The sequence below is a fragment of the Mobula hypostoma genome, chromosome 6 (assembly GCF_963921235.1).
Source record: "Mobula hypostoma chromosome 6, sMobHyp1.1, whole genome shotgun sequence".
Lineage (NCBI taxonomy): Eukaryota > Metazoa > Chordata > Chondrichthyes > Myliobatiformes > Myliobatidae > Mobula > Mobula hypostoma.
The window spans coordinates 43,166,260-43,187,410 of NC_086102.1; the positions used below are offsets into that span (position 1 = coordinate 43,166,260).

General features: G+C 41.1%; 1 protein-coding gene and 1 long non-coding RNA gene across 3 annotated transcripts in view; one reads left to right on the forward strand and one right to left on the reverse strand.

Annotated features, from left to right (window-relative positions):
- The window catches only part of gdap2 (ganglioside induced differentiation associated protein 2), a 51,247-nt gene that overhangs the window by 25,195 nt on the left and 4,901 nt on the right, over nucleotides 1-21,151 (forward strand). For both annotated transcript variants that reach the window (XM_063050706.1, XM_063050707.1), the window contains exons 6-12: nucleotides 264-423; nucleotides 2,434-2,584; nucleotides 8,619-8,695; nucleotides 9,932-10,008; nucleotides 14,642-14,781; nucleotides 16,058-16,112; nucleotides 19,762-19,905. In XM_063050706.1, the coding sequence (XP_062906776.1) occupies nucleotides 264-423; nucleotides 2,434-2,584; nucleotides 8,619-8,695; nucleotides 9,932-10,008; nucleotides 14,642-14,781; nucleotides 16,058-16,112; nucleotides 19,762-19,905 (804 nt within the window). The remainder of the gene's footprint in view (nucleotides 1-263; nucleotides 424-2,433; nucleotides 2,585-8,618; nucleotides 8,696-9,931; nucleotides 10,009-14,641; nucleotides 14,782-16,057; nucleotides 16,113-19,761; nucleotides 19,906-21,151) is intronic.
- The window catches only part of LOC134347991 (uncharacterized), a 30,173-nt gene continuing 25,160 nt past the window's right edge, over nucleotides 16,139-21,151 (reverse strand). Inside the window, exon 3 of the long non-coding RNA XR_010018314.1 lies at nucleotides 16,139-16,475. This is a non-coding gene — a long non-coding RNA (uncharacterized LOC134347991). The remainder of the gene's footprint in view (nucleotides 16,476-21,151) is intronic.

Here is a 21,151-nt window from a genome sequence, read left to right on the forward strand (position 1 = left end):
CATTAAATTTTAAGCCAATATTTTTACTTAAAGGAGATTTAAAAACTTCTCAAGACACATTGGAACCTATTGAAGTCAAAGCTCAAGATATTTTGATGGTATTAGTCTTTTTTAACTGCTTTTAAATTAAAGTTGTTTTTCAGGGCTTTTGCGGACTATTATCTTTTTGCAGTGTATTACATGAGTAGGAAATATTATTGCTAGAATATTTTTGTTGGTGAAAGGAAAGATGCAATATTAATATCAGATATACTTTCCCACAGGCTACATATTTGAAATTGATGCCTTTGTATTTTCCACGGTCTTTGGAAGAAGAAAGAAGATGTTTGCCAATTCTTCCTGCTGATGTAGGAAATGCTGAAGGAGAACCAGTCATTGCAGAACGCCAGATTCGAATACTAGACAAGCCAGGGATACTGCATTGTAAGTTCTGATGTATTAATAGTTTATTAATTATTGCAATAATGTTTTATTGCAAAGTATTTTAAGGAAGCATTTCCAGGACAATAAAAGTTTCATTTCTGGAATGAGTGCTCAGTTAATGTAATCTATCTAACTCAGTCATCTTTTGTGTTACACCTGCCCCTACATCTCCTCACTCACTATCATTCAGGGCCCCAAACAGTCCTTCCAGGTTAGGTGACACTTCACCTGTGAGTCTTTTGGGTTCATCTGCTGTGTCCGGTGCTCCTGGTGTAGCCTCCTGTATATCGGTGAGACCTGACGCAGACTGGGAGACTGCTTCACTGAGTACCTATGCTCCATCCACCAGAAAAAGCGGGATCTCTCAGTGGCCACCCATTTTAGTTCCACTTCCCATTCCGACATGTCAGTTCGTGGCCTCCTCTACTGTCACGATGAGGTCACACTCAGTTTGGAGGAGCAACATCTTATATCCCATCTGGGTAGCCTCTAACCTGATGGTGTGAACATTGATTTCTCAAATGTCTGATAATGCCCACCTCCCCCAACATTCCCCATTTTGATTTCCCTCTCTCACCTTATCACTTTACCTGCCTGTCACCTCCCCCTAGTGCTCCTACCCCTTTTCTTTTTCCATGGACTGCTGTCCTCTCCTATCAGATTTCCCCCTTCTCCAGCCCTGTATCTCTTTCACCAATCAAATTCCCAGTTCTTTACTTCACCCCTCCCCCCCATTTCACTTAGCACCTTGTAGTTCTTCCTGTCCTCCCCCAACTTTCTTACTCCGACTTCTTATCTTTTTTTTCTAGTCCTGATGAAGGGTCTTGGCCTGAAACGTCGTCTGTACTCTTTTCCATAGATGCTGCCTAGCCTGCTGAGTTCCTCAAGCATATTGTGTGTTTTGCTTGGATTTCCAGCATTTTCTCTTGTTTGTAACTTGGTTTTAAGATGCAATGTCTCATTTTAGTTAAGCTAGAAAGTTAATTTATCAAGCATTAATTTTGTTCTCAATTGGTCGTTCTGTATAACTCTGCCTAGCAAAGTAATTGTGCATTCCCTTTTTTGTTGTAGTTCTTGTTTTATTTTTTTCCCTGCACCTGCCAAGGAAATTTTTTGTTGTGTCATCGTCGTGTTGCATTGGTTATACACTGCTGGCTTTATTTCTGTATTTTATTTTAATTTGGTCAATAATTCAAGGAAGATTAACTCAGCAATTGGTAAAGGTTCCATAATGATTTTTTTTTAAAAAAAACAGAAGTTTTCTTTGGAACAAGTTCTTAAATATAGTTGGATAAGCAAGAAGTACCGAAAGCTTTGCATCGGATTTTATCTATACATCATCTATACTATAATTAATAGGATTTATGCTTTGAAGTAATTAATTATCTTGAGAGATTTCACTGCAGTATTACCAATCAAAATGGAAACTATCAGAACAAAATGCTGCTGATACTGGTCATTTGAAGTAAAATAGTTGTAGAGAATATGCAGGCAGCTTCTGTGGAAAGAAAATTTCAGGTCAGTGAACTATCATTGACAAATTTATCACACCTTGCATAATCCACTTCAAATGCAAACTTGCCAGATGTGCCAAATGGGTGATTACAGATTTTATTGAAGGCAATAATTGCTCTTTTACTCCAATCCGTCTGCGAAATTTATGGTTAGCCATGATCTCATTCATTTGAGGGAATAACTGAACTTCTCCTGACCCCATGTTTTCTTCTAATTTCTTTCTCTTTTATTTATTATAATCTGGCCTGTCTTTGAGAGTATAGATTTGGAATTCAGCCATGTATCTCAAATGTTCTTCTGCTGATTATTGCAGTTACGTAATGTTGCTCTGAAACTTTGGATGTGCTTAATGAGTTTTCCACTACATCTGTTTTCAGTGATAATTATGTGTTGTCAGATTTTATGGAGCAGTGTCACACAGCTCTGTGTGAAAACTCTGAATATTTGGGGTAGCATTTGGCTTAAGAAATGCGGCTTCATTTATCGTTAATATAGCTGACTCTGAATCTGATGAGGAACATCTTGATCTAGAGGACATTGGGACACATGCATTTGCTAAGATGGAAGGAGATATAGATAAGCAGAGACGGCTGATTCTCCAAGGGCAAATGTCAGATGCAGCTGTACAAAAAGCACATCAGAGGAAGTAAGTACAGATTATGCTTGTATACATATATAAATAAATAAAATATGAATACTTCTGTATCCTGCTGAATAATAAAAGGATCACTTCATAATTTTTTCTAATCTGGATTGAATTGAAATGCAACCAATTAGGAACATATTACTCAAGAAGAAGTAATGTAACACTCCTACGTAACAAAAACAAACTTTCATTGTTTTATTCAGGTTCCTATGCCAGAAAATGAGCTGCGGATAATGCTGCATATAAAATGAAATATTTAGCAACTTCAGTATGTTCTTCAATAAACTGTTAGTAATCATTTGTCAACCCAGATAAGTGTGAGGTGGTTCATTTTGGTAGGTCAAATATGATGGCAGAATATGGCATTAATGGCAAGGCTCTTGGCAGTGTGGGGGATCAGAGGGATCTTGGGGTCCTAGTCCATAGAACACTCAAAAGCGGCTACGTAGGTTGACTCTGTGGTTAAGAACGCATATGGTGCATTGGCCTTCATCAATCGTGGGATTGAGTTTAAGAGCCGAGAGGTAATGTTGCAGCTATATAGGACCCTGGTCAGACCTCACTTGGAGTACTGTGCTGAATTCTGTTCGTCTCACTGCAGGAATGACGTGGAAACCATAGAAAGGATGCAGGGGAGATTTACAAGGATGTTGCCCGGACTGGGCATACCTTACACTCTCCCCCCACCAAATTTAGTCATGTCCTCATGACGTTGAAATAATTCGCCAACGCTTCCTGCAAAACACAAAGTCCAATCCAGGTGTAAGAGGCAGTGACGTAGCTCCCCAACACAGTAGAGGTCACACTCTATTCCCCTGGTGGTATGTAGACCAGCCTATCTGCTGGTTTCCTAATTCTCTGAGACCTCACACCCCATCATCCAACTTCAGGTTCCGACACTACTGGGGATACTTCTGGTCTACGGGCGAGGGCTCCCCCGATCTATCACTGGTGCCCACCTGCAACTTGGAGCCCTCTGTCCCGTGATCAAACCCCGCTTCCTCCCCTTCAGAGTCCTGCTGCAACCCAGGCTGCCCACACTTCCTCCCCTCACTTCACTTCACCTGTCTCAATGGGAGAAGGGCCGGGGGCCTCTTCCTCAATCAACGGGGAGTTAGCGAAAGGTGGCATATACCACACATCCAGGTCCTCATCGTCTGAATCAGTATCCCTCTCAGGGGTGGGGGCCAGCCTAACCTCGTCGGCTGCGGGCCCCACAGTCGCCCCACATTTCCACAGAGTCCTCCTACTAGGTGTAGGCTCCAAGTCGGGCTCTGGGTCCACCTGCACCTCTTGTACCGGGGCAGCAGGTGGTTCCGATGGAGAATCTTGACAAGCCCATTCCCATCCTCTGGTTTCACCCGGAAAACGGGTAGGTTTGGCATCTGACTCTCCACCATATGGGCCGTAGCTCCCCAGCGGTCAGCCAACTTATGCTTTCCAGGTAGCCACAAATTCCTTATGAGGATTCTGTCTCCTGGCTGGAGTTAGGAGAACCTCACCTTTTGATCATATCTCCTCTTATTCCCTTGATTCTGCTTGGCAGCCACAACCCCAGCTAATTCATAAGCCCTTTTCAGCTCTCTTCTCATGTCAGACACATACTTCAGATAAGTCTTTGGTGGCAAGTCACCCTCATCAGTCCCAAAACAAAGGTCAATGGGCAACCTCGCCTCATGCCCAAACAGCAGATTATATGGTGAGTACCCAGTAGCTTCATTTCATGTACAGTTGTAACTGTGAACCAGATGCCCAATATGTTGACTCCACTTGCTCTTCTTGCTGATCTCCAGGGTTCCAAGCATGTCTAGCAAGGTCTGATTAAACCTCTCTGGCTGGGGATCACCCTGCGGGTGATAGGGCGTGGTCCAAACATGCCCAGTTACTCACGGATGAGTCTGCTCTCGAAATCCCGTGCCTGATCACTATGCATATCTGGTGTAGTGGTCCGTGATGACTAAGACATTCACTGTGTTGCTGGCATCGGGTTCTATTGTCAGGAAATCCATACACACCAGGTCCAGAGGCCCCGTACTCTGCAGGTGGGACAAGTGTGCTGCCCGCGTAGGCAGTGTCTTCCGTCGTATGCATCAAATGCACGAGTTGCAGTATTCTTCAATCTCCGACTTCATTCGGGGCCAGTAGAACCGGTCTCTGAGCAATCCATAGGTCTTTTCCAACCCCAAATGTCCAGAATCATCATGAAGTGACTTCAACACAATCCTCCGATACTTCTCCGGCAGAACCAGCTGGCAACGCCGGAGTTGGTCTGGGGGTGACGTGACCCAGTATAAAATCTGGTTCTTCAACTCCAACCAAGGCCATTCTCGCAGTAATGGAGGTAGTGACGCACGTTTCGTCTTCTCCGCCTGAGCCCTATCTCCCTTTTTGACCGCCACCCAAATGGTACCAATGCCCGGATCATCTCGCTGAGCAGCTGTCACTTCCCCTGAACTCAATTCTGGCAGTTGATTGGTCTTCAGAGCAGTCACGTTACAATACACTTGGAGGATGGCGTCATCAGAAGCCCCCAATTGGTCCACCACTCGATCCTGCCCCTCCTTTTCCTCTGCCTTCACGATGATGGCAAACTGACACATGGCATTCACCCCCAGGGCAGGAACGCTCTCCCACTCCTCGTCCCTGTCCAGTCCCTCATGCCCCTGTCAGGACAAAGCGTCCACATCAATGTTCCAGCTTCCTGGCCGGTACTTCAGGCTGAAATCATAGGCAGACAACGCCGCCAACCACCGATGGCTTGTGGCATCCAGTTTCGCCGAGGTCAGGATACAAGTTAAAGGATTGTTGTCTGTCCTCACCTCAAACTTGGCCCCGTAGAGATAGTCACTCAGCTTAACCACCACCGCCCATTTTAACGCCAGAAATTCCAACTTGTGCGTGGGATAGTTTTTCTCGGAGGGTGACAGACTCCGGCTGACAAACGCAACGGGTCTCAACCCGGTGCCCTGATCCTGATACAGGACGCCCCCTAGCCCTCCTGGCTGGCATCCGTGTGCAGTACATACGGCAATCGGGGGGTCCACAAAAGCCAGCACTGGCGCTTGGGTCAGCAGCTCCTTCAATGACTGAAAGGCCTCTTCACAGTTTACATGCCACCTCGGTCCAAAGGGCTCTGACGGGTTAAGATGCTCTCTACCCTCCTGACCATTTTCCCCATTCCTTTCTTCCCCAAGGGAGGGTAACCGCCCAGAAGCTGATTCAACAGGTGACTCACTTTCGTGTAGCCTTTCAGGAGCCTCCAATAGTAACCACAGAACCCGATGAATCAGCGCAGAGCGCTCACAGTCTGGGGTCTTGGCCAAGTGGAAACCATCTCTTAGCTGGATCTGTAGCTGCTCCATCCATGAGACTGTGTGCCCAACATAGCTAACAGACATCTTGCAGAACTGGCACTTGTCCAGGGAAAGTTTTGACCCTTCAGCTTTCAGGCGGCCCAGCACCTTCAGCAGCCTCGCTTCATGTTCTTCCAAGATGGATCCAAATACTATGAGCACCCAGATACACCAATACCTCAAGTAAGTTCATATCCCCCACCGTCCTCTCCATGACTTGCTGGAAGGTTGCAGGAGCTCCTGAGATGCCCTGGGGCATCCTTTCGAACTGGAAGATTCCCGGGGGTAAATAAAGGCCGTCTTCTCTTTGTCAGCCTCATTCATGGGGAACTGGTAATATCCGCTTCTCAAATCCAGTACACTGAACCACTTTGCACCACCCAGACAGGCCGGTGCGTCTTCGATCCTCGGGACCGTGTACTGGTCAGGGACGGTACACCTGTTCAGAGTCCTATAGTCCACACACATCCGTATCTTTCCATTCTTCTTCTGGGCCACTGCTATTGGGGACGCAAAGGGACTTTGGGACTCAGTGATGATCCCAGCTTCCTTCAACTTACACAAATGCTGCTGCATGTCTTCCACGTCTGCAGGGGCCAGTTGCCGTGACCTCTCTCTAAATGGGGTGTCCTCGGTCACCTGGATAGCATGACGAGTGCTCTTGGAACAACCCACATCAAACTCGTCAGTGGAAAAGACACCTTACAGCTTCAACATATTCCCTACCAACCTCCACACCGCAGGCACCAGCGAGTCCCCGAAGTTGAATGACTCTGCTGTCAACATCCCCCCCCGCCCAATAGTTTCTCCCCGGCTTGTTTCACAGGGACAGTGGACATTACTGTCACCAGGAACAGGTGCGCCAGGGGCATCTCCCACTTGAAGGTGAGCTCCCTCTTCGTAGCGTTCGTGACAATCACTGCAATCCTGCTCGCCTGTACAACCGAGGGCTTCTGCAGCTTGGGCCTCACCAGTACCCCAGCAGGAAATCCCGACTCCTCGAGGTCTTCCGGAGCATCCACTAAGAGGGCCTCGCCCTCGGGCACTCCAGGAAATTTGGGGGTCCCCATCACTCTTGCTACTTCCCCGGGCTGGACCACCAGTGACTTCGACTGGGTGAACCGCACAGTCCCTCGTTTAAATTCGGTATCTGATCCAATGCAGCCACACACTTCCTCAAAAGCAGCACAGAACATCGGGTGCACGGGCAATGTCCCCAGAAATCTCTTGCCAGCCTTCTCCTTGCGGGCCCCCATGAGTCTCCTCACAAGAGGGGTGTTGGTTCCCAACAGAATTGAAACACCGCCCTTCTCAACCGGGTCCGGACAAATCAGCACTAAGGTATCAAGGACCTCAAACACTCCCACGTCGGCCTCCAAGAACTCCAGCTTCGCTGACAAATAACAGTCGTACGAATAATCCTGGACAAGCCCCCACAATTGTGTCCCTCAGGCTCAGCCAGCACATGTTCATCTAGGGGAAGACAGCTTCTGGCCCCCCCAAACTGAGAAATCTTGTTTGTGTGGATGTTGCGTGAGGTGTTGCACGGCTACAAATCTGCACCACAAAATATCTGACAGTACACCATATGCAATTAACTGATTGAACTTTATAAATCTTAATCCAAATATAGGGTTAGTAAAGAAAATAAAAAGAAAAGGGGCCCATTTTAAGAGAAAAGTCAAAAGTACACGTTGGAGCTCACAAATACGGCCATGCATCAGCCATCGACCTCCGAGTGTCGCCAACCTTCGGACCCTCGCTCTTGGTCTACCCCGTCCGGTGGTCTTTCAGCACTCTCCACATGCGTCTTCCTTCTTCTCCTCTCGCCGACCAAAGACGGCAAAAATCTCTCTTCCAGACTCACAAGAAAGAACAACAGCATTCCAAACACCATTATCTCTAGTCATAACCCAAACATTGCTGCTACAGAGAAACCATTACATTATCAGTGAAACCTTACAGCATGTTACACAGCAGTGAAACCTTATAGCCTGTTACATTTGTATTTGCCCAGTTTGTCTTTTTAGTTATTATTTATTTAGAGATACAGTATGGAATTGGCTCTTTTGCCTATTGAGCCCCGCTGCCAAAACCCCCTGATTTAACTATAGCCTAATTACAAGATAATTTACAATGACCAATTAACCTACTAATCGATACATCTTTGGACTGTGGGAGGAAATCAGAGCACCCGGAGGAAGCACACACATTCCAAGGGAAGGATATACAAACTCTTTACAGAGGATGCCGAGATTGAAATTTGAACCCTGCCCAAAGCTGTAATAGTGTCGCGTTAATCACTATGCTACCATTGCACATTTGTTGTTTGCCAGTCTGTGTGTGTAGTTTTTCATTGATTCCATTGTACTTTGTTGTACTGTGAATGTCTGCAAGAAAATGAATCGCAAGGTAGTATATGGTGACATATACATACTTTGATAAGAAATTTATTTTGAACATTGTTTAGTAATTATGGGGATGCATTGTCTTTAATCTTCAATTTTAACTGCATGTGAGAAGAGTGGCTTTTTTGCTTCATTTCAGAGAAACTGAATGTGTGGTGGCAACCGCTGGTCATTGTTTTCACATGCAGTTAGAACTGGCAATGAAAGACTAAGTTCACCTTCTTTTCATGCTTGCTAAATACTATTCACTCACAATTCTTCATTCTCCCTTAGCTATAACCGTTGGCTGTGTAGAGCTAGAGCAGCTGATCTCTCTGATGTTGCTTCATTAAAAGCTTTATACCAGACAGGTGAGTGACTTTTTGACTTCAAGCAAGAAAAAGCTATAATGTAGATCAAGCTGGTTCTTTCCAGCTGATCTATGATTCAAATGTTCAAGGGTCTATGCTGTCTGTACTTGGGATATTTGGCTTAGTGATTTACCATTTATGTTTATATTTGTGATCTCTTGCTGCTTTCAATTACAGCAGGAAATTAGATCAGGAGCTTAGATGAATGCTATTTTGATGCGATTGAAGTAGGAAAGATAGCAAAGAATAAAGTATAAATCTTTGCTAAAAGCCATAAGGCCACCATAAGTTGTCCTCTGGGCTTTGTCATCCTTAGTTCAGTATTTTTTCAGTGGAGCACTAATCTTTGTAGCCAAAAACACAAAATTTTCTTCTTCAAAGTGGTCAATTATTTTTTCTTTATTTGCAGTCCTTAATAATATGATCCAAATGCACCTAAAACGAGTTTTCTATTGAGACTATAGAAAATCAGCATCTTTATGTATTTTTGTAATTGTTTCCAGATTTTCACTTTCTTCCAACTCTTATGAAGTTGAAAATGAGTTTCCCAATCCTTGGATGCTTTAAATGCTTAGCCAAGAATTATTTGTTTCTGTGCAGGCATGAAGATTAGGTGATGTAGATTTGGCTTGGGCAGCTAAGTCCAAATCTTGTTGTATTTCAGTTGTTAACCCAAGTGCATTTTTCAGCAGGTTTCACTAAGTTGTTTCAGGTGCTCAAACTCCAGCTGACAACCCCTTCTACCATTCATGCCTCTGCTGTTCTGTGTTCTGGGAAAATGGAGCAATATGAACTTGGTTGTGTGGTTCATCTTCTGCCCGAGTTTTATGATGATGCGGTAGTTGGGAATATGAAGTATAACAACGTAACTTGGTCTTTTAATGTGCTGATACATCTTTTGTATTAAAAACAATCCAGTGACTTTTTGGAAGGATTATAAGCAATCACACTTTTTATGGTGCTTTTATATTTAAATATTGCTGGAAATATGCAAAGTAGAGGTTACAAAATGAAACAACACATATTGAGTAAGTAAAGGTGCTTTGAGGAGTAGTTTTTCCACCCAAGTTATTAGTGATTTTCCTCAGGCATTGTTGAGCCTTCTAAAGAGCAATTGCTATTACTTCACATTTGTAAAATTTTAAATTGTATTTTAGTATTGTTCTGTAGGTAAATATTTCCTCTAAGCACCTGCTTCCCACTTAACATAATAGTTATCTTTTTAATTTGTTGCAGGATATGATAAAAGTGGCCATATTGTTGTGGTGATAGTAGGAAGAAATATTCCTGTAACACTAATAGACCCTGATAAGGTAAGATTCATTGAAAAGCTATTACTACATCTGTAATCTTTTAAAATAAAAAAAATTATCTTGCTTCGCTGCTGTGTTTCAACACAGTTACATATCTTTCTCCATCAATAAATGTGAAGCTTTTGTTAATACCTCTGCAAAAAATGGTTTCAAAGATTTAAAAGTTTTGTTAATTCAATTCGAAACAGTGTTTTCGTAAATACTAATGCTATAAATTAGCATGTAGGAAGCTGTGTATATGTTTACTGTGTAAGGGAAGGCTTTAGTCAATGGTAATAAAAGCAAGGATGTAATATTGAGGTTTTATAAGGCATTGATCAGACCACATTTGTGAGCTGTCTTGGCCCCATATCTAATGAAGGATATACAGGTGTTGAAGAGGGTCCAGAGGAGGTTTTGCAAAAATGATTCCGGGAATGAATAGGTTAACATATGATAAACAGTTTTTGACTCTGGGCCTGTACTTGCTGGAGTTTAGACAAATGAGGCAGGGGATCTCATTGAAACCTACCGAATATTGAAAAGCCTGGATAGAGTGGACATGGAGAGGATGTTTCCACTAGTGGAGAGTCTAGATCCAGAGGGCATAGCCTCAAAATAGAAGTAAGTTTCTTTAGAACAGAGATGAGGAGGGTTAGGGTTGAAGATTAGAGACAATGTATCCCCATAATTATTAAACTATGTTCAGAGTAAATTTAATATCAAGTAAACTTCTTTAGCCAGAGGGTGGTGGGTGAATCTATGGAATCTATTTTCATAGGCATATTTAAAGCTTGATAGGTGATTGATTAGTAAGGGCATCAAAGGTTATGGGGAGAAGGCAGGAATATGGGGTTGAGAGGGAATATAAATCAGCCATGATGGAATGGTGGAGCAGACATGATGGGTCAAATGGCTTAATTTTGCTCTATGTCTTATGGTCTTAATTTAAACCTCATTTGCGGGAGATTCCTAACAGTATTGATTATAGGGAATCAATTTGAGTTTTCAAAAAGAATTGCATAGATATTGAAAGGAAAATAATTTGCAGGGGGAAATTAAGGGAATGATTGGAATAGTGTAGAAAGAATCAATGTAGACTTGATGGGCAGAATAGTAGCTTCCTCTACCGTTATGGTTCTATGATGCCATATTAGAAACGTATATGGAGTTACAAAGTGTTTCCGCTTTGTTTGCATCTGTTTTACGTTAGTGAAGTTAAAATTTTATTGACTTTTTTCTCTTGATCCCCACCTACCCAAGGGTGAGAAAAGCCATGTTTATTGCATACCATTATTAATTATTTCTAGTCTTGAGAAAATTGTTAGATAGTCTTGTTGATGCAGTTCGACATCTAGAAAGTGTTATGAAGCATTAACTGGAAGTATGCAGAGGGTCATCTTCATTTTCCAAAGCATGTGTCATTTCTAAAAATGCTGTTTCTTCAACACAAAAAAAAAGATATTTAACAGAAAAAGCAACCCATTGAAACTTAAATAAATTCAGAAAATATAGAGATACAAATCTTCAAGATATTATTCTCATTGTAACTTGTGGCAATTTCTCATTCCAAGCATCTCTATTTGTAACTTCAAAACATTAAATTAATTGCAAGAAAAAGACGGAACAGAAATGCGAGTCTAACTTTGTGTTTACTTCGTGAGGTGTACACGTATCTTGTGGTAGCGTACAGTATTACTCAAATATTACTGAAATATTAAATACACAACACTCCTCTCTGCTTACCTATAAACTCCAACTCAATATAGAACACATCTCAGCAATATGCACAATATACTATGTAATACAACTACTATACAGGCATCCACAGCATAGTAAATTTTAAATTGTCCCATTCAGACTGGAAGATTTAATTGCTGTAGAGTTTTTCTTTCTCCTTTGGGATAATGTCTTTCCTGACAAAGGGATCACACTGCTTGGCAGGTGAGACTTGTGGTTGTGAAACAACCTCAGGTTCTGGGCGTCCTCTGTGGTGGTTGTAGGAGTTGACCCTGAGACTGCAGTAAGTGGTTGTGAAGCTCTACACAACCTTTCTTCTCCTTTTCTCGGCCTTTCTCTCTGGATCTTTTTCTTCTTTCTAGGATGTGTATCTTGATCTTGGGAAGATGCATTTAGTTCACTGGAGTATTATCCTATTGCTCCTTTTATCATCTGATCTCTCCTCTTGGTTTCTTCATCTACAACATCATTTGCTGAATTCTCTGTTTCTGTATCTCCATTGACTCCTTTGTTTTTGGCCTTCCATTCATCCAGCTGGGCTTTGGTCTTTGCATCTACTTTTACAAGCAGCTTTTTGTCTCCCACTTGAAGTTCCTGCAATAACCTTAATGTACACAGTAGATTCTGGTTGGTTGTACTCACAAAAGTCGAATGCTTGCAACTTTCCTGAAGTTCCTTGAACTCTCTTTCAACTTAAAACCAAGCTATATTTCGCAAGCAACTGTCTGATTAACATTTAAAATCTTTCTCAGATATGTTGCCTACAAAAACTGTTGTAGTCCAACCACTGCTTTCATCAGTGTCACAATTCCTCTGAGCAGCATGGTCTAACATGCTTTCCAGCTAGAGGCACAGAGGTTGGCACCAACATCCGTTTACCTTCTGCTGGACACTTAATCACTTGAGGCATAGTCCAATACCTTTCTTAATTTGGATTCAGTTGCAGGAGATCTGGCATGTAGCTGGTGGATAGATCTCCAATCAAGTTGCAGCTGTCTCAGCCACTAACATCTCCACAATGTTAGTACTCCTGTTTATACCATGCACAAGCTCAATGTGGCTTGCTGGTTGTTGTATTTCACTGTCACGAATGTCATTCCCACAGGAGTTACCTTTTCTCCAGTATAAGTTCTTAGTTGGATATTTGCAGGCTTCAGTTTAATATCTTTGAAATGCCATTCAAACTCATTTTGTGGAATGACTGATACAGCCAAGCCACGTCCAATTTCATTTTAATTAATTTGCCATTCACTTCTGGTATAAGCCATATTGCTTCTCTATTGTTAGTTTTCAAATTGTAAATCTCAAGGCTACTCAAGCCTGCGTCACTCCTCATTATCAGATTTTTTATCAACAAGATGCAGTTTAGTGCTTTTTGATACTGCAACTTTTTATCTTTTTCTCTTCCCTGTACAGTCCATTTATTTTTGACTGCTTGACATGCTCTTTGTATGTGTCTTACTTTGTTGGATTTTCTGCACGTTTCACCTTTAAACCTGAATTGATCTGGCGTATGTGAGTCCCTGCCACAATGGTAACGCAATTTGTTCAGCTAGGCCTGTTTCTGTTTAGACATTGCAATTTTGTTCATACTCACTTTCATTCCTGACTGCAACCCAATTGTTTCTGTCTGCGGTTTCCATTGATATAACAGTTTCAACTGCTCTTTTAAATGTAATCTGTGCTTTGGTTAGCATTTTTGAATGCTTTCTTGTAAGACTCTACAAACTAAATGTTTGCTCAGCGAATTATTAAGCCTGTTACCAAACTGACAATGCTCAAGATAGTCTCTTCAATTCAGCCATGTATGCTGAAATGGACTCTCCTTTTTGATCCCACTTATGAACCTAAAGCGTTCTGCAATCAACAGTGGTTTTGGTTCCAAATGTTCCTGTATCACTTTCACAATATCAGCAAAACTCATTTCAGCTGGTTTGTTTGGAGCAGTCAAATTTTGTAGCAAACTGTATGCCTTTAAACTTAAAGCACTCGGCAAAATTGGTACTTCTCATTTGCTATTCCATTTACTTCAAGATACTGTTCAATGTTCAATTAGCTCAGTATACATGAGCCAGTTACCTGTTGAACAATTGAAAGTGTCAGTCTTCCCAATGTTGCTAGCCATTTCTGCCTTTTTTAATGATTTTTATCACCTGGCCCTCACTGTTTATGAACCCATGAATTTTTTACGTTTTCTGGTCTTTTTTTTAACTTGATTGTCTCTGCACATGCTGCATTGTTTTTTTTAATCGACCATTCCTTGCTGTGCCTTTTTTTTAAAACTCCATTGCTTCACTGCACTTCAACAGGTTGGTAGCTGTCTTGGGTTTGTTTTTAAAAATAACTCATCGCCACTGTTATGTTTTGTAACTTCAAAATATTAAATTAATTGCAAGAAAAAGACGGAACTGGGAATGCAAGTCTAACATTGTGTTTACTTTAAGCAAGGTGCAGACGTATAATATGGTAGCGTGATGACATGCGCAATTCACGTATTTTTACATGTAACCTGCAATGAATTATTTCAATGAACAAGAATGCTTAATCAAACTACACACACACACTCAACTATTAAATACTCAACAATACATGCTACAACATTACACTTAAAACTGCTTTACCTACCAGCTTCCAGGTTGAATGTCTGAAATCAGTCATGGTCATGTATCAAATTATAAGTATGACTCCATTTTACCAGATACGTTGCTTAATTATTCTTCACCATTTGCTATATTACTGCTCGATTAAAGCACTTCACTTCCATGTCTTTTCATTTACCACTGATTACATTTTCAAATTGGCTACAAGGATTGGACAAAAAGGGACTGGTGTATATTGTTTCCAAAGAGCAACACATAATGAGCGTGCAGTTGAAACATAGACCATGGTTTATAATACTGTTTATTTTCTTTAGGCTCTGCTGTATTTTATTCACATTATGGACCACATTGCTGTAAGGGAGTTTGTCATGGTGTACTTTCATACTCTAACCAGCGACCACAATCATCCTGACTCAGAATTCCTCAAGAAGTTATACGACATAGTTGATGTAAAGTAAGTCTTGCCGATTTTGCAGATTTACTTAATTTACATAAGTGTTGCACCAATTTTTGTTCAGATGGGAATTAAGAATTGTCAGTAATGCAGGTATCATTATCTAATGTTCTCAACTAAGGAGAGAGTTTCGAGTTGATGACATTGCTGGGTCTGAAGTCAAATACAGGCCACACCAAGTAAGAAAGGTTGTTTTCCCTCATCTGAAGAACATTGGTTTACCTTATTTTATGTTTTCTGGTATTTTCATGACTTACTGAGACCAGCTGTTCTAAACATTCCAGATTTCTGTAATTACTTTGTGGCTTTTGATCTTGTCTCTGGATCAATGGCCCAGAGCTTTGATTGGCAGCCATGTGTCTGTTCCAATTTTCTCCCCATTATGTCTTAAAAGTTTAGATTCTAATCTTTAGAGGAATATGGACCAAACACAGGAAAATGAGTTCAGCTTAGACAGAAATCTTGCTCAGTGTGTCATGGCACCTGTGAATCTGCTATTCCCATTTCTGATTTCTATTGAAAATTTAAAAGTTGAATAGCTATTGTTATCATCATTCGGAAGCCATAAGTGTCCATAGCACAAAATAAAGTTACACTTAGAACTCAAAACTGTGGATGGTGGAAATACAAAACAAAAGGTAATTGCTAGAAGAACTATGGTTGGGCAACATCATTTGGGGAGAGAAACAGAGTCAAGTTTCAGATCGGTGGCTATTCATCAGAAATGGAATAGTGAGAAAGCAAATGAGTTAAGTTCAGCGAGAGATGACAGGATGCAAACCAAAGTTGACAAGATGTCGCAATAATTTTGTTTCACTCTCACTTAAGTCCTGGTTAATCACCAAGCAAGAGGACGTTGATTTCCCATGGATAATAAAAAGAAGTGTTTAAGAAGGTGATGAGAATGAAACTACACTAAAGCCTCAAGTGTAGTGTTCAATAGTTTGTAATTTAAAACATAAGTTTTAGCTTACTGGTTTCAGTTTCAGCTTGTTCATAAACCTCCTCACATTCCTGACCTCCTACTGTTCTTCATCACTATCCCATGTCTGACCACACACCCAGCAGATCCACTGGACCACAGCTCCGGCCACAAATCTGCTCATATTTTAACCTCTCATTCATGAACCCAGTGTTGTGTGTACTTGGATCCTTAGATGGTGTGCTGGTAGATAATAAGGACTTAATTGTGGTATCATTTTTTGCCTCCAATTGCTTAGGAAAAAGGTGACATGATAATGGTAAAAATTTCTTACTTTTTGTTTGCTTACTTCAGATACAAAAGAAATATGAAGGCGTTTTACTTTGTACATCCAACATTTCGGTCAAAGGTATGACTTTTATGTGATATGATTTACAGCATTAGTGATCAGCATGCTGCTGGTGGCATTCAAAGCAAAGTTGCACAATGAGCAGGAACAAAGTATTATGCATTGCATTCATTTTAGCAAAACATAAATTTTGTATACTGCTGTGTACATACATCTATTGATGCTTCTGGACATATCTTCAGTGATGTTCCTGGAATCATCGGGTGTTTCGGGTCTTTCAACATCATACAACCTCCTCCAGGTGACCCAGCTGGGGCTGATCAGACCCCAGCTTGTGTCCAGATGGCTAGCTACTTATGACTCCATGGCTCCCCTCTTTTGAGCCACAGCCATCTTGAGGCCCTCTCTGCCGCATCGGTGGTACTGCGGACAATACATAAACAGCAAGTGCTTCAAATTGCATTCTTAGCTATTGAATGCCATTTTTTTTGGATGTAATGTTACTGACAGCATTTTTGTTCTTCTCAATCTGCATGATAAAAGATGGCCATGAGCCACCACATTGAGCCAATATAGATGGTGAAGGAGCTCCCAAGATAATGCTGGGTGGGAAGTTCCAGGAATTACTCAGCAGTAATGGAATTCCAAGTCGAGATGATATATGACATGGAGGGGTATCCACAGTATATGCTGCTCTGATGTGCCTGTTGCCCATGCCTTACAGGTGGTGGAGGTTGTGTTTTTGGAAGGTGCTGTTATTTGTCGTTGTGTCGTGCATTTTGTAGAGTAGTAATGTCACATTGTTGAGGAGGCTGCTTACTTCTGGTAGAGTAACACAAAAAATGCTGGAGGAGCTCAGCAAGTCAGGCAGCATCTGGAGAGGAGAATGAATTGTTAACATTTTGGGCCAAGACCCATCAGGACTGGAAAGAAAAGGAGCAGGAGCCAAAATAAGAAGGTGGGGGGACAGGGAGGTGTATGAACTGGCAGGTAATGGGTGAGACCAGATGAAGAGGAAGGTGGGTGAGGCTGGATGAAGTAAGAAGCTAAATCGTGATAGGTGTTAGAGGTAAAGAGCTGCAGAAGAAGGGGAGACGGTGGACCATAGAATAAAGGGAAAGAGGGGAACTAAAGTGGGGTGATGGGCAGGTAAGTAGAGAAGGATGAGAGCGTAACCAGATTGGAAACCGGGGGGGGGGGGGGCGCGGGAGATTGAGTAATTACCAGGTTAGTGAAATTGAGGTTCACACCGTCAGGTTGGAGGCTGACCACACGTAATATGAGGTATTGCTCCTCCAACGTGAGTTTGACCTTGTTGTGACAGTAGACATGCACGGAGATGCCAGAATGGGAAGTCGAATTGAAATGAGTAGCCACTGGAAGCTGCTGCTTTTTGCAGTTCCCCCAACTTCTATTTGACCTCATCGTGGCAGTAAAGGAGGCCATGCTTGTCACACCTCATATTCCATCTCAATCCTGATGGTATGACCATTGATTACACCAACTTCCAGTAATTGCTTCCACCTTCCCCTTCTCTCCTTTTTCATTCACCAGTCTGGTTACCCTCTCACCTTCTCCTCACTTGCCCATCACTGCCCTCCTTCCCTTTATTCCATGGTCCACTGTCCTCTCCTATTAGATTCTTCTTCAGCCCTTTACCTCTTCCACCTATCATCTGCTAGCCTGTAATCCTTTCCCCTCTCCCACCTTATTTTGGCTTCCTTTCCAACCCTGATAAAGGGTTTTGGCCTAAATGGTCAATACTCATTCCACTCTATAGATGCTGCCTGACTTGTTGATATTCTAAAGCATTTTGTGTGTTTTGCTCAAGATTTACAGCATCTGCAGAGTCTCATGTGTCTAAACCAGCAGGATGCTTTGTTCTGGGATGGTGTTAACTTTCTTGACTTTTATCAGAGCTGCACTCATCCAGATGATTGGAGAGTGTTCCATCATGCCCTTGATATCTACCTTGCAGGTGATGGGAAAGATTTGGTGTGTTAGGAAGTGAATCACTCACCACGGGAAACTAGCCTCTGACTTGCTCATGTAGTGAAGGTAACATACACAAATGCTGGAAGAACTCAGCAAGTTAAGCACCATCTATGGAGAGCAATAAATAATTGATGTAAGTTTACTACCCTCCATAGGTGCTGCCTGACTTGATGAGTTTCTCCAGCATTTTGTGTGTGTTGCTGAAGATTTACAGCATCTATAGCATCTCTTGTGTTTACGGAGTGAAGGTACTTGGGTTATTCGACCAATTGTCTGGTTGAGACCCCAGGAAGTTAGTGTTTGGGAGGACTCATTGATGATAGTGTCATTAAATATCAAAACTAAGTGGTTAGACTCTCTTGTTGGAGATCGTCATCGCCCAACATTTGTCGCATGGATGTTATTTGCCACATAACAGTCGCCTGCATATTGAGGAATGTTGTAATACCAGTAAACTCATACTTTGAAAGTTCTGTAATGATTGAACCCATTACAGCTGTAGTATCTGCAGATTTTTAGCATCTACAAGAATATTTAATAACCAGAGAGTCTATAATTCTTGGTATGCATGCTTTTACTTAACATTGTTCCCAAGTACCTAATTAATATTAGATTATTTTATCTAACTAAAATAGTTGGCAGATTTAAGAGCAACAGTGGCCAATGCGGAGGGCAATCATATCGTAGATGTTCCAAAACTTCATTACACCCTGGATGATCAATTGTTACAAAAGTGTAGCATAGCTTTCCAGAAGCATGCAATGTACAAAAGAACACCACACCTGATGTCTGTGTAAATCAAAATATACTTCCATTCATCTTAGCTGTCTAATTTATCCAAATCTAAATTATATAAATGCAACCTTAAGTCTTTGACTATTTGCAGCTACTAAATGTTTTTGCTCTTTAAAAACTTATTAGAAATCAGAAATATTCCTTCTATCATATTTTAGTTGAAATTTTGAATGCAAATTAAATTTAAGTTTGATTTCCCCTGGTCTCTTTTCTCTTTCTCTCAGTCTTCTGTTCTAGTTATATTTTTAACTTTTGAAATTGAATCCAACTTGTATTTGCTTCACCTTTTTCCTTTTCTGAAAAATGTGGTTGACCTGTCTTTTTGTTTTTATGGTGCATACGTAAGCTTCCAAAAACTTGGAATGACTCAAAAGCAATTAGCATAGCTAACATTTTAATCTAAAATAAAACACAGCATTGGAAAATCTCAGTAGATTAAGCAGTATCTTTATGGAAGAAAAAGTTAATATTTCAGGTTGATGAGCCTGAAGTGTTTGCATCTGTTAGGAGAAAATTGTTCTTGCCTGACTTGCTGTGAGATTCCAACATTTTCTGTTTTCTGCAATATTTTGCTTTGTACTAGCATTTCAGTCATTTGTTGTCTAGACATGAGTATTATACAGCTCGTCTAAAATGAGATCAGTGTTGCCATAAAAGTAATGGCAAAGCACCGAGATCTGCCGACAGCAAGTACACTTTATAAGTTATTTCAGAAGATTTTAAGGAGACATAATTAATTACTCATTTCCACCACTAATCTGCATGCATTGTGTAGCAATTCAGCTTGAAGTTCCAGACTAAAGCAAAAGAGCATATTAAGAATGTCACTACCTAATTGCTTATCTAATTAAAATGTAAAAAATACATTTTGGAGCTTTCAAGCTCATGGTTTATTTTTGATTATGTTTCTGTTTACCAGATGATGACCTGGATGTTCACAACATTTTCTGTTTCGGGATTAAAGGACAAAGTGCATTATGTTGAGACCCTTCCTCAGCTGTTTACACTTATTTCTCCGGAGCAGATCGACATTCCTCCTTTTGTGCTGGAATATGATGCTAGGGTAAAACAATAAATCTCTTATCCTACTGCTTCGTTTAAAATTTCTTCTTGGAAAATGTCATACTTTTTATTTAAAATTTCATAATATTTATTTGTAATTGGATGTATTTTGCTGCAAATTAGGAATCTTATGTACTTCCTAAATCTTCAAGTCTAATCATTCTAAGTGAATAAGAGACTTATTTTGAACTATGTAAGACACTTGTCAAAATGACATGGCTAAAGATAGTGAATAAAAAGTTTTTAATTCTAATAAGAAAACCTGAACAGGGTGATGTATCTACAATTACAGTAACTTGCTGGGCCTTCTTCCTTCATCTTCTTCCTGTTGTGGTTTATACCAGCTCCTTGCCATGCATCTTATCATCTTATAGCAGAGTAAAGCGACAAATGATCATGGCAGGGTACCTGAGAAATTTGGATAGTGAAATTATTTAACTGCTTGGACACATGAAATTTTAATACCTTTGGTAAGGGAAATAGTCTGGTCAAACGGCTGTCCCTATTTTAGTTTACATGCATGCAACACTGTAGGTGATAACAGCGCGTCTTCTCTTCTGCCTGTCAGCTTTGCCCTCCATAGAGAATAAAAAATGAAGTGTGTCTAATGCATTGAATTTTGCTGTGCTTTGGTGGTGTATCACTAAATAATGCCAGTTACAATGGAAATCTTGTGTAGTCAGTTCATCAGGTAGTGTAACTGGAATATTAATGATAGTCTTTCTGAATAAGAAGGAGCCATTGCACTAATGAAACATGAGTATTTTAGCAGGTTACGTACAGTGATGGTACGTCAAAGGGGAAAGGTTTGAGAGCATTGTTTTATCTTTTTAAGAAGTACTGGGTTGACAGGTGGAGGAAAACCTAAATGTTAGAGGAAACCAGAGAACACTGGAGATGGTCAGCCCATCAGGAAACATTTGTAAAAGGAACTGGAAGCTATTGTTTCAGGTCAATTACCTTTTGAAAGCTTTTTTTTAAGAAAAAAGTATCCTTTCAGATGCTACCTGTCCTCTTTGACTACCATTTCCTGTTTTTATTTCAGGTTTGCAGTTCCGTAGTATTCTGCTATGGGAAAAATGCTACTCTGAAGGGCATGGAGGGTAGGGAGATGAGTGTGGAGAGTACAAACGTGTTGGAATATTTTGAGATAAAGAGTGAGGTTGTGTTGGGTCTCTTAAAAAGAACATTTAGGTGGATGTCCCCAGGAGCTTATGAGATATAGCACATATTATTGAGAAGCGAGA